At 40.1% G+C, this 11,322-nt stretch overlaps 3 protein-coding genes across 5 annotated transcripts; 2 read left to right on the top strand and 1 right to left on the bottom strand.

Annotated features, from left to right (window-relative positions):
* The first annotated feature begins 76 nt into the window (after positions 1-76).
* LOC126629096 (uncharacterized) lies at positions 77-3,258 on the top strand. 2 transcript variants are annotated; one of them, XM_050298991.1, is made up of 4 exons: positions 77-288; positions 569-714; positions 1,515-2,449; positions 2,584-3,258. In XM_050298991.1, the coding sequence occupies exons 3-4, from the start codon at positions 1,569-1,571 to the stop codon at positions 3,050-3,052; spliced, it is 1,350 nt and encodes a 449-aa protein (XP_050154948.1). In that variant the 5' UTR covers positions 77-288; positions 569-714; positions 1,515-1,568; the 3' UTR covers positions 3,053-3,258. The 2 variants fall into 2 exon arrangements, with proteins under 2 accessions (XP_050154948.1, XP_050154945.1); XM_050298988.1 differs by lacking the exon at positions 569-714.
* Positions 3,259-4,269: 1,011 nt separating this feature from the next.
* LOC126626371 (uncharacterized) lies at positions 4,270-5,991 on the top strand. The gene is made up of 3 exons (XM_050295695.1): positions 4,270-4,453; positions 5,100-5,182; positions 5,788-5,991. The coding sequence occupies exons 1-3, from the start codon at positions 4,375-4,377 to the stop codon at positions 5,815-5,817; spliced, it is 192 nt and encodes a 63-aa protein (XP_050151652.1). The 5' UTR covers positions 4,270-4,374; the 3' UTR covers positions 5,818-5,991.
* Positions 5,992-6,357: 366 nt separating this feature from the next.
* On the bottom strand, positions 6,358-8,340 carry LOC126626361 (uncharacterized protein At4g00950). 2 transcript variants are annotated; one of them, XM_050295676.1, is made up of 2 exons: positions 7,572-8,318; positions 6,358-6,730 (listed from the first exon to the last, which is right to left on the bottom strand). In XM_050295676.1, the coding sequence occupies exons 1-2, from the start codon at positions 8,181-8,183 to the stop codon at positions 6,653-6,655; spliced, it is 690 nt and encodes a 229-aa protein (XP_050151633.1). In that variant the 5' UTR covers positions 8,184-8,318; the 3' UTR covers positions 6,358-6,652. The 2 variants fall into 2 exon arrangements, with proteins under 2 accessions (XP_050151633.1, XP_050151640.1); XM_050295683.1 differs by lacking the exon at positions 6,358-6,730 and adding an exon at positions 6,762-7,474 and having other exon boundaries at positions 7,572-8,340.
* Positions 8,341-11,322: the final 2,982 nt, after the last annotated feature.

Here is an 11,322-nt window from a genome sequence, read left to right as displayed (position 1 = left end):
GGACAAAGACAATGCTCGTATGGCCAATACGGCGTCGCAGGAGTCTCGAGGGGGGTGTACAATATTTGGTTGCTGAATGGGGCTGTGCAAAACTGCAAACCGACAGCATAAAAGCAGGAAAGTGATAACTGAAAAACGAAAGCTCTTCTCTGACATGGCTCATCATCTTCTCGCTTCCTCTTAGAGTCCTTGTCTGAATTTCCGTCTTTGCAACCGCAAAACGGTTCGTTTCATTGAATGGTTTAGATCCAAGCCTAACGAGTTCCCACTTTTTCATTTACCTTAGAGGTTTGTTCTGCTTCTCTGTTTTTCTTCTTCTTCTTCCCGTTTGATGGAATTGAATTGGTGGGTGCTTTTGTTTCTAAGTTTTTTATGGAATTTTTTTTTTGTTGGGTTTTGTTTTTCATCATGTTTGCTAATCTGGGTTCGTCTCATGAACTACGAGGAGGGGATTCGAACTTGAGTGCAGAGGCGGAGCACACTGCTCCTATCTCTCGCTAACTTGGCTAGGTCCAAGCCTGCGAATTTTTTTATTATGTCAGTGGGGTTTGGTGCTTAAATTTGGCAGGATTATGTTTAAGGGTTAGTAAGGTCATTCAGAACCCTTTGGCATTTTGCATTGGGGTTTCTTATAGAAAGAAAACAAGGGTTGGATTAAGGACGGTTGAATGAATGTTTGAGGGTTTGGTCTTTGCTTTCACTCATCCAGTGGAGGTAATGGCTCTTCAACATTTTAATTGGTATTAATGTTTTTAAAGCTTTCTATTTTTTTTTTCGTGATTTCGAATTTTTGTGCAGTTGCTAATTGTGTTATCCATTGGTTTTTGTTCTTCTTCTGATTGTGTTGGTGCTTTGATTCGTTTGAACTTCTGTTTTGTATTTGTTTTGAGCGATGCGGGATTAAGATTTGTTTTTTCATTGGCCTTGAAGAAAAGGAATGATGGTGATTGGGGTTGTTGATTCTCCTCGAGTGCGATTCTCATAAAGTCAAGCGAGCACGCAGCGAGCTTGATATAAAGGGAAGTAGGTTGTGGAGTTGGAATCTAGGAATTTCCACATCGATCGCAGTTGTGTGACTTGTAAGGAGATTCGGGTTTTGAGTCAAATTGGCTGGGTTGACAATGGTTGCAAAACCCGCCTGATCATGATATAAAGCATAGCAAGCTTTATAATCTGGTTTGTATCTTATAATTTTTCGGGTAATGAAGGATTTCGGCTAGTTCTAGTGTGTAAAATCGGGATATCCGGTGTCCCATTACATAACTTCGACTGACACCATGGACTTTTAACAGCTTCCATAAGTTGTCATTCTCCAAATGAACTGTGAACTTGTCAAATATGTTGAAGACTTGCCATCGTCTTGATTTTAATTTTAGAACCTATCTTGGATTCTTCTAATGAATAATTGTTTTGTTTTTCTCTTGTTGCTTCTCTGGTGGGATTTCGGTAGTGAAATAGTACGACCCTTTCTGTTGGATTAAATTTCTGATGTGTTCTTCTTTTTTTGTTAACAGTGTGCAGCGTATTTGCCTTCTACAAGGTAAAATGTGCAAAAGAATAACAAGTTGATGGCAGCAGCAGAAGCAAGGGCTGTGTGGCAGAGAGCAGCTAATCGTTGTTTCGTCCAAGAGGATGCCAAAAGAGCTCCCAAGTTAGCGTGCTGCCAATCCTCTTCTTCCACAACTAGGCAGGTTGATGCTGGGCCTGCAATTGGAGCCGAAGGGCCAGATCATCCTGCCGCTGGTTTCATGCCTGTCTACCGGAATCCATATTCTAGTCGACCCCCCGGTACAAGATGGTGGCTGCAACCTAGCCATGGGCACCAAAAGGATTTTACATACGAACAGTTAAATGCTTTGGAGGCTGACATGGAAACACTGAGAGCTGGGTTCGTGAAATCAACACCCAACACTAGCGAGGTCCACCAGCAAAAAGCAGAATTCACTGATGCGGATAGTATCTCCGCTGTTTGTACGAAGACAGGCTACGAAGTGCAAAAGCAAGATGTTAGCACCAAATATTGTGAAAACATGCAGGAACTTCTCCAATACGAAATGAAGGGAAAATGTGAAATAATGGGGATGGATACCATTGATTGCCCAGTTTCCAAGAAACCCAAGGAGTTTTGTTGTGATTATCCTTGGCTTGGAGGTGGGAGAGCTGAACCATGGTGGCGGACAACGGACAGAGATGAATTGGCTTCCTTGGTTGCTCAGAAGTCGCTTAACCATATTGAGAACTGCGACCTTCCCCCACCTCAGAAAATGTATCATAAGAGACATCCATATGCTGATATTGGTTGTTCTGACCCGAATGTGATATTGGGGACATCTTTAGATGCGAAGGCCCAAGCGAACTATCTTTCCAATATGACCACTCCTGCACATCGCTATCGTGAATCTGGAAAGGGAGAAGCATCCGGAGAAGGGCACTCCGACAAGTCATTCAGGTGGTTATTACATAATAGATTGACATTTCAGGTCCCCATGTTATTTACGAATTCTTTCAGATTTTTAGATTGTACTCCGTCTAAAAAAAAATTTGGGACTAGCAATCTGAGATCAGATGTATTACTACTTGCAGAGACGTCATGGAGATTCAACAACCTTCTGAGGGTGAGCCTACAAAAGCTCAGCTAATGGAGGCACTCTGCCATTCTCAAACACGTGCAAGGGAAGCTGAGATGGCGGCGAAGCAAGCTTATGCCGAGAAGGAGCACATCTTTAAGCTCTTCTTCAGACAAGCCTCTGAACTCTTTGCCTATAAGCAGTGGTTCCGATTGCTGCAGCTGGAAAGCCTTTATCTCCAGATCAAAAACAATGACCAGCGTCCAAGCGCCACTGTTTTACCGGAGGGACTTCCATGGATGCCATCCAAAGGCAAGAAACTGCGGAGGAGCCGGCGTAAGGGTGCCAAGGGTAAAGGAGGAAGGAGGGCCGAACCCAGACACGACATTACAACGTATGCTGTTGCTTTTGCATTGGGGTTCGGTCTTGTTGGTGCTGGGTTGCTGCTGGGATGGACTGTGGGGTGGATGTTACCCCATTTCTAGGCTGTGTAGTAGTTCTGAGTTCTGACCATTTCATGCTTCTTGTAACGATTGTTCAAAAGGGAATAGGTATTTTGGGTTAGTTTCTTTTTCTGTGTATTTCGTCCAGGTTTTTCGTAGTTTTCGTATGTAAATATACCCCGATGTACGTGTATAAATACTGCAAGGACGGATGAGATTCTGCATAAAATTGGTTGGTTGTTCTTCCACCTTATGTTTGTAAATTATAACAAGTCTTGCTTCCTTTTCCTTTTGTTTTCCTATGTAACTATATCAAGACCTTGAAAGCCAGTTTGGTGTTTAAATTTTGTGTGTTTTGACTTTGATGCTCTGATGATTTATGAGACTTGTGTGTAGCTTCAGAATATGGCATCACAGTCGGAAATTTTGAAGAGACGACTTTCCTGTCCCGCTGAATGAAGAGTTAGTTGCCATCGATGAGAGAAAGAGGAATCAATCGGTGTTATATGTTGTGCTACTGTTAATTTATTCATGTTATAATACGTTCATCCACTTATAACGCTAAAACTCACTTAACCTTATGATTTACTCTTATTATATTACGTTGATAATATATTAACACATTGTGATACTCAAACTAAAAAAATAACTCACTTTGACAGAAGATAGTGTTACACATTAGAGCATCTTCAATGGGTGGTGTATTACCTCTTTTTTAGCTCATGAAGAAGAATACCATATTTGAGTGGACGTCTAACTGCAAAGAAGTCTTTCAATTTGAATACAATTATTTCTACAATTTGAAGGCGATATGGTTTACCTTGCGTCAAACTGTGTCAAGGAGGGGGATAAAAATGCAAGTGATCCTTTACCACAATGATGGAAAGGTGTTAAGTGATTGTATAACAGTATGGGTCAAAGCGTCGTTTTTAACTAATCTAACATCTAATCTAACAAAATATATCGTTTGACATAAAAATAGACAGGAGGATACAAATATATTTCGTATAAAAAGTAGACACACGTCCATCTTAGCCCGAAAATGTGATTATTAATTAATATTTCCATTTTGCCCATGGGTGCATGAGAAAATAACCCGAATATAAACTTGGGTCTCTCTATTGGAACCAAAATGGAAGCAAATGGACCATAATAGTTAGGACTGGATTAATGAGAAGCCCAAGTTTGAGCCCAAATTAAGTAGTGAACCCGATTCGTTAATGACCCGTCCCTTCACCCGGGTCTTCTTGCGAAGCAGATCCGTTTCTGGTTCCTTCCATTTCCTTGCAGCTTTCTAGGTCGTAGCTCAGACGACGAAGAGGATCGCTCACACGCACAAACTCGAAAGTACACACACCAGAGAGATGGCAGTGATGGAGAAGCTCAGGATGTTCGTCGCTCAGGAGCCTGTCGTCGCAGCTTCTTGCCTCATCGCCGGCGTTGGTACTCTCTCTCTCCCTCTAGTTAAATTTAGGATCCAATTTATGGGATTCAAATGCCCAGAATTGGAGCACTGATTTCAATGTTTATAAATTGAGTTTTGGTTTCGTGTTCAAAGTTACCGATTTGAGGGGGTTTTCATCTCAAATTAGATGATGGGCAGTTGCCAATGCGTTTTCTTTTGAATGTTTGAGCGCAATGAAGGCGTAATTTAGAGCTGTTTGATGCTGAGGAAGTCTTGGTTTCTTTCCCTTTGAAGTGTGTGAAGTATTGCATACTTTAAAGCAGGAATTTGCATGCATGTTTCAAGGCAAAGTTTGAATCTTTTGGCCGAATTTCGTTATCTCGTGATCTCTTACGATTTACAAGTTTAAGAATTCCATGTTTTGGAGCTGTTTGCATTCATTTATCGAAGAAAAACTCAGAAAAATTATTAGTTCTTAATGAATTAGAAGTGCATTTTCCAATTGCAAAATTATCCCTGTAGAAATTGTATTAGATTCGGGTCAAATTTGGCTCCTAATGTTTTCAAGTTAATAAATCAAGCATTCTAAGAATCATCTAATCAGTATCTGTTAAGGTTTCAAGGGCATTCCTGTCGGGGTTATTGCCATCTTCAACTGACTCGTTATTGTGGATTGAATTTCAGGACTCTTCCTTCCCGCTGTAGTAAGGCCAATTCTAGATTCCTTTGAAGCTTCTAAGCAAGTCCCTCAGCCTGCTTTAAGTGATGTGAGTGTTAAATCACATGTTAATTTGAATTCTCATTCGTACCACCTAATTATGCACTTTACACCATTGGAGTACTTGGTATGTTGTTTTGCTCGTAGTGAAATGTTCACGGCTGATTCATGCTTTTCCAGATTAGAACATAATTTAACTTGGATAAAGTGACTGCTCAAAAGATCTAGCGTTGATATTATGATGGTGTTCAACTTAGATCTTATCACTACTGAGCTGCTTTAAGGAACCTATCCAACACGGTGTACTTCATCTTATAGTTAGAATGGTGGTCTTCATAGAATGCTTATGGACCCTCACAACGCCTTTACATAGGTCTACGTGGTTTGGTGCTCTTAAACTTCAATGAGCATGTATCTTGGAAAGGATAGGAAAACAAGAACATAGAATAATCGGATCCTCTCAACTTGCCTTGCCCCTTACATACATTGACATGATTTGATTATGTGCTTTTACACGTCCACGAGTTTTGAACAATTTTTTCTCAAAAAAAAAAAAAGTTACAAATGATTTGATACCCTCACAACATTTCAACATCTTCGGACTTGTTTGTTTACTATCACTCCTTTTCTGAATTACCCGGGTATTTTTTGCAGGTGGTTGCAGGTATGACAGGTAAAAAATAGCGGTGATATGATTTATCGGTACAGGCAACAAAATTCGAACGATTTCCCTCTGTCATTTTTCCATTGTCTTGAGCATTGAAATAAGCATGACAAACTTGTATGGAGACAGTGATGCTGCATGTTGAATATTATCCTTTTTGTTACAAGCATATGATTGGTTTCCTGTCGCGTTAACTTTAACTAGCCGAAGCTTAATTTGAAGCCTAATCAATGCAGTTCTTGTTAGATTGAAGCCTAATTTGAAGCTTAATGAATGCATGTTGGACACAAGTGTCTGCTGCTGTTTTATTCTTCATATGAATTCAAATTTCTTTCCATTGTCTTGTATGAACTTTCGTTTGTCCCGATGAACATAATTTACAGGTTTGAATGCCTTTCTGATCCCCATGTTTTGCTCGGGTTTTCGATTTGGCCAATTTGGTCACGGAGTTTTAATCTGTTAACTATTTGGGTCATTTCCGTCTCGTTTCGGTGTTAATGCACGGACACGAAGGCTCACACGACAGCGATTAACATCAAATTAGGCAAAATGTACTGAAATTGTTGACAGGATAAAGCACATCAAATTAGGGCTAAATTTTACACAAATACATTACAAATTCATTTTACATTTTACATGTCCGTATGGGGACTGACCGTAAACCCTAACCCATAACAAAGTCCCCCGCAATTCAGCACCATCCCGGTTTTCAGCACCGGCGGCGGCGGTGTTTCTGAAGTCTTTAGCTTGAGTATGGAGAAGAAAGGGTCATTTTCCATTGACATATAATATTACAGGACTAGAGAAGTTGACAGGTAACTGATTTGGATGCGCTCAGACAGAGACAAGCCTAAATCATATAACAAACCCATCTTTCTTGAATTTTCTATTCTTCCATGGAACTGCCTGTTTCAAGCTCTGTTTCACTGTCGCCTGCAAACATGGAAGCAAGTTTTACTTCAATTACAAATAACTTCAACGTTCCCAAACGAAAATCTAAATGTCTGGTTGGAACTGCATTTAGAATGCTTGAAAGCGCTTGCGCATGGCGGAAAAAGATTGGAAATGACAACTGCAAAGATTGTATAAGCATATGAAGGTGCTTCTCCAAAAAGCAATTCCAAATGCTTCTAGCTAAAATGCTTATGATCAAAAGTGCTTCTTCCAAAAGCATCTTAAAATGGGCCATAACGACTTTTCCTTAAGTCGTCACACTCGTGGCCTTGGCCAAACCAGCAACATAACATGTTCTCACACTCCCATTCCATTCCTCTGCCTACCCTACAAAGTACAAACCCCAATCTATCGTGTCCTACGTAGAGACCTGCTTAGTTGGGTACATGTAGCATGGCAATATGGCATACTACATACCAGATGAATATGGCACGCACCGGATGAATAGAGGGTTGGATATGCGGCCAAGATTCTAAGGACTAGAGGTCCCAGTGTGTATGTGCATACTATATACCGGTGCATACTAAAAGAACCCCTTTCTTTCTCTAGCAAAGAGCTTAGATCAATTCGCCTGCAGAAGAGGGGAACCTGTCACACCCTTCCAAGGCTTTGTACCAGTTTCTCAATGACATTAAAACCATCTAGAGTTCATACTTTCTCGGTCAAATTTTACACAAGCGATACTAAATGGAACTCGGGACGTCAGGTGCAAGGGTGAATGCGCTGACAAAATTTTAATGATACGTGAGCGTGCCATAATATATAAAATCCATTTAAAATTAAAAACCAAAAGATGAGATAAATGAAAGAAATTATTTACCCAGAAGTGAGGTTTGTCATGAGAGAGGCTAGAAAAGCTCCCAACCCTTGTAATCCTTGGCACCTTCTTCTTCAGCTTCATCCTCCCACTCTCTCCTCCCACACTGCCACCACCGTCACTTTCTCCGTCCACAGAAGATGGAAAGACATAACTAGCCCCACCAACGTCTCTTTTTCCCTTCAACACCCTCCTCCCCCATGAGTCAAACCACCCTCTCTCCTTCCCTTTCCTGCTCAGAACCAGAGCACCAAGCCCCCCTCCTCTCTCGGGGCTAAAACCGCCATAACACTCCATCCTGAATGAGGAAGACTGAAACCTTGGCCTGCCGACATAAGGACCCTCCAACACTGTGGTGGGAGAAAGCTGTTTGGCTTCCAAAAGCAGCCTTGGAGGGAGCTCTAAGCACTTTTGGGAAAAGTCAGTGGGGTTTTGAAGGGTGGCCAGGGCAGTGCAGGGCCTTGGCTTCCCGGGCTGTTCTTCCCAGCGGAATGGGACCGAGACTGAGGAGGGGTGGGGCGGGGTTAGGGTCCCTGATGGCTCGTGGGAGTGAAATGGTGGGGCAGAAAATAAGGGCAGCTGTGGTGGCTCGGCCTCATCAGATCCCAGCCCCATTGCTGTAAAAGTTTTTTGAGTGTGAAAAGGGAGAGACAATGGAGGAGGAGAAGAGAAAGAGGAAAGTCCCCAGAGGAAAATAAAAGGCAAAAGTCACATATACCTTTTAATCGAGGGTTGCTATGTTTGCTAAGCTCGCACTATTGCTGCTTGACAGGAAATCCCCACACATGGAAATTGATGGCGAGCAGTGCATCCACATTTTTTGTTTTTATTTAGAATTACTATTGAGGATTAAAAAATTATGTTTATTGGACTGACAAAGTGGTAATGATTGTATCAATTTGTGAATGTTCCTAATCATTTATGCTAATTGAACTCACAAAGTAAGAAAGGCCATATCAGTTTCGCACGCGTTCTCAACCGATCCTAGTCATTCATGCTACTTGAGCTCATGATCGGGCAAAATTAGTCTTACACCGAGCGATTGTTTTAGCAATTCCTCTTGGATGGTACTAAAAGCAAAGCAGGGTTCCGTTCAATGTGCATTTGCGACTAATCCTATTATTCCTCTTGACTGGGATAGAGATCCACTCCGAATCTCACTGTCTGTAGCTCAAGGATCCGGCAATCCAAACCGTTCAAATTGAATCTGACTATTCCCGTTAACTCATTTTACTAGCTCACTTTACACAAATCAAGTGCTCTAATTTTTCTTTCACACAAACCAAGAGCCCCGGATTTCCCATCCTTAAGCTCGGGGCACTAAGGGCAGAAGAGGATAACAGAGGTGGTCCTGTGTACTATCCCAATCGAATGGGGCTTCTGGCATAAAACATAGGAAGTTAGATTTTCTGTACCAATTTCAAAGACCCATGGTAGCATTTGGTGCACACGAGCATACCAGATTGGAACTGGAGTCATGAAAGCATTGGATGCCAACCTGTGATGTAGAATAAACCCTTTTCAGAAGTCCTACCGAGCCTCTCTTTGGACTTTAGCAACTTAGTTGGTCAATCAAAGTTGCAACCAAAAAAGTCATCTCCTCTGTGCCACTAAACCCTAAAAACCTTCCCACCCTCTCAAGGCAACCGCAGATTGTCATGTCCTTGTAAGTCTAAAGCTTCAAAGCATGAGAAAACACATTCAACCAATCTAGTGCTAAAGAGTTGGATTTTGAAGGGTTGGCACTAAGAAGAAGACACCAGCTGGCTTTCGAAGGCCTAACAAAACCTGCCTCCACATTGACCATACATGTAAAATAGTAAAAGGGATTCCGTTACGCTACTAGTTGGACGTACTATTTTTTCTGTCTCTTTCATCACGTGATTAAGATGAAAAAGATGAATGATAGACCGATAGAGACATACTACTGATTGCACCCAAAAAAATTTCGTTATTGAGGAAATTATTCTATACGAATTCACATATAATGAGAAAGTTATCTGTCTCTAGATTGCCGAGTTCTTGATTAGGGTACTGATTAATCACAGTCCATTGACTTGCCTTGCCATTAACTAAGGATTAGTAGTAAAGATGCACCTAAGAATCCAAGCCTCATATAACAGGAACTTTTTTTATCAACTCTAATGAAATGAAAGTCAATAATACTATACGAAATCTTAGTTGATTTGGGAGCAATCAAAGGCATTGTGTGACATAGAGCAAGAAGTAATGTTTACGTATAACTTCAACTCATTCATTGATTTTTCAACATCAGTCGCTTCAGACCTCCACTTAGTTTCACTCAAGTTTCATCCAGATCATGGATACTTGAATAGACCATTGACAAATGTGTAATTGCTCAAACAATTATCTATGACATTTTAATTAGGGTAGTGGTATTAGGAGTAATCGTGTGGCTAACCATCAGTGTTGTAGTTGGCGTGGTAGAGTTGCTACTTGTCAATTGTCATCCAGGAGCAAAAGTCAAGGGGAAAAGCAGAAAGCAAGTCATTTTCATAATCAAAGAATTAGCTTTGCTCAAAAGCAGATTTGTGATATCATAAAAGGGTGATCAGAGTCCTTTTTCTCTCCTATGACTTTATAGTATAGGCCTAATTGCAATCCATAACTTCAAAAGTACTTATATTTCTCTACCGACTTCGGAAGTATGTAAAACGAGGATGTACACTGTGTTTCTCATTGTGTCCATGTTACAACTAACAATAACAAAACGTCATGTGATTGAGAAACGCTCGGAAAAGTCTTGGCTTGAGTAAAAGTAATTGAAATATATTGTATCATAAATCCGATCTATAAATTAGATTAGCATAATCGATGTTGATATAATTTGCTTTGTCTTGTTTGGCAAAAATACTAAAAACTCACTAAACCCATAATCATAGCGAAATTCGAATAAGTAAGAAACTAAGGGTAATAATGATTGAAGTGTAATTATGTAGAAAGTAGAAAGCAAAAAAAATGAAAAACACATGAAACAAACAACTTTTTTTTTCAAGGCTTATTAATTGATTTGTCTTATGAAACTGTCATTTAGCCTCAGTTTGCCATCTAAAACTAGTTTTGTCTCATTTTGCCCCATGAAACTGCCATTTTCATCTTATTTAGTCTCAGTTCACCCCATTTTTCTTCCATTCCGTCAAATAAACGTTAAATTAAAGGGTAGTGTGAACATTTTATTTTTGTCACAACTCTTTACCTCCAACTTGTTTGCTAAACAATTCCAATTCCATTTTTGATAACTCTAATTCATACCCCATCTGCCTTTCTTGCAGATTGATGTGGAGCTGTAATTGCAACTGTTGGCAAAAGCAAATAATGAGTTGTGTGTTTAAAAGCAAATAATGAGTTGTCTTTCAAAATCAAATTTAAGCCACTCATTGAATCCAACTACTGAAGATACAGCTAAGCATCAATCCGCAAGGGAGACAGAAGGGGGTTTGAACTAGAGTTACCAAGAATTGAATTGTGATTGTTTTATCATGCAAGTTAGAGGCAAAGAATTGTGTCAAAAATAAAAGGGATGTTTTGGATGCGGTCTCTAATCCTTAACATTCTTTGACTAAAACCTTAATGATATTCAAAGTTTGATCAAAGTCCCTTGACTTTGTACACCTCATTATATTACAATTAATATTTATATTTTTATAGTTTTGACATTAATTGTTTGATATTTTATGAGATTTATAATCCTATAAATTTAAAATCCCTCATTATAATACTATCAGAAACGGTT

This window comes from Malus sylvestris, chromosome 1 (genome assembly GCF_916048215.2).
Source record: "Malus sylvestris chromosome 1, drMalSylv7.2, whole genome shotgun sequence".
NCBI classification, from domain to species: Eukaryota; Viridiplantae; Streptophyta; class Magnoliopsida; order Rosales; family Rosaceae; genus Malus; species Malus sylvestris.
Note: the sequence above shows the minus strand (reverse complement) of the source record. Positions and strands in the feature narration are given on the sequence as shown.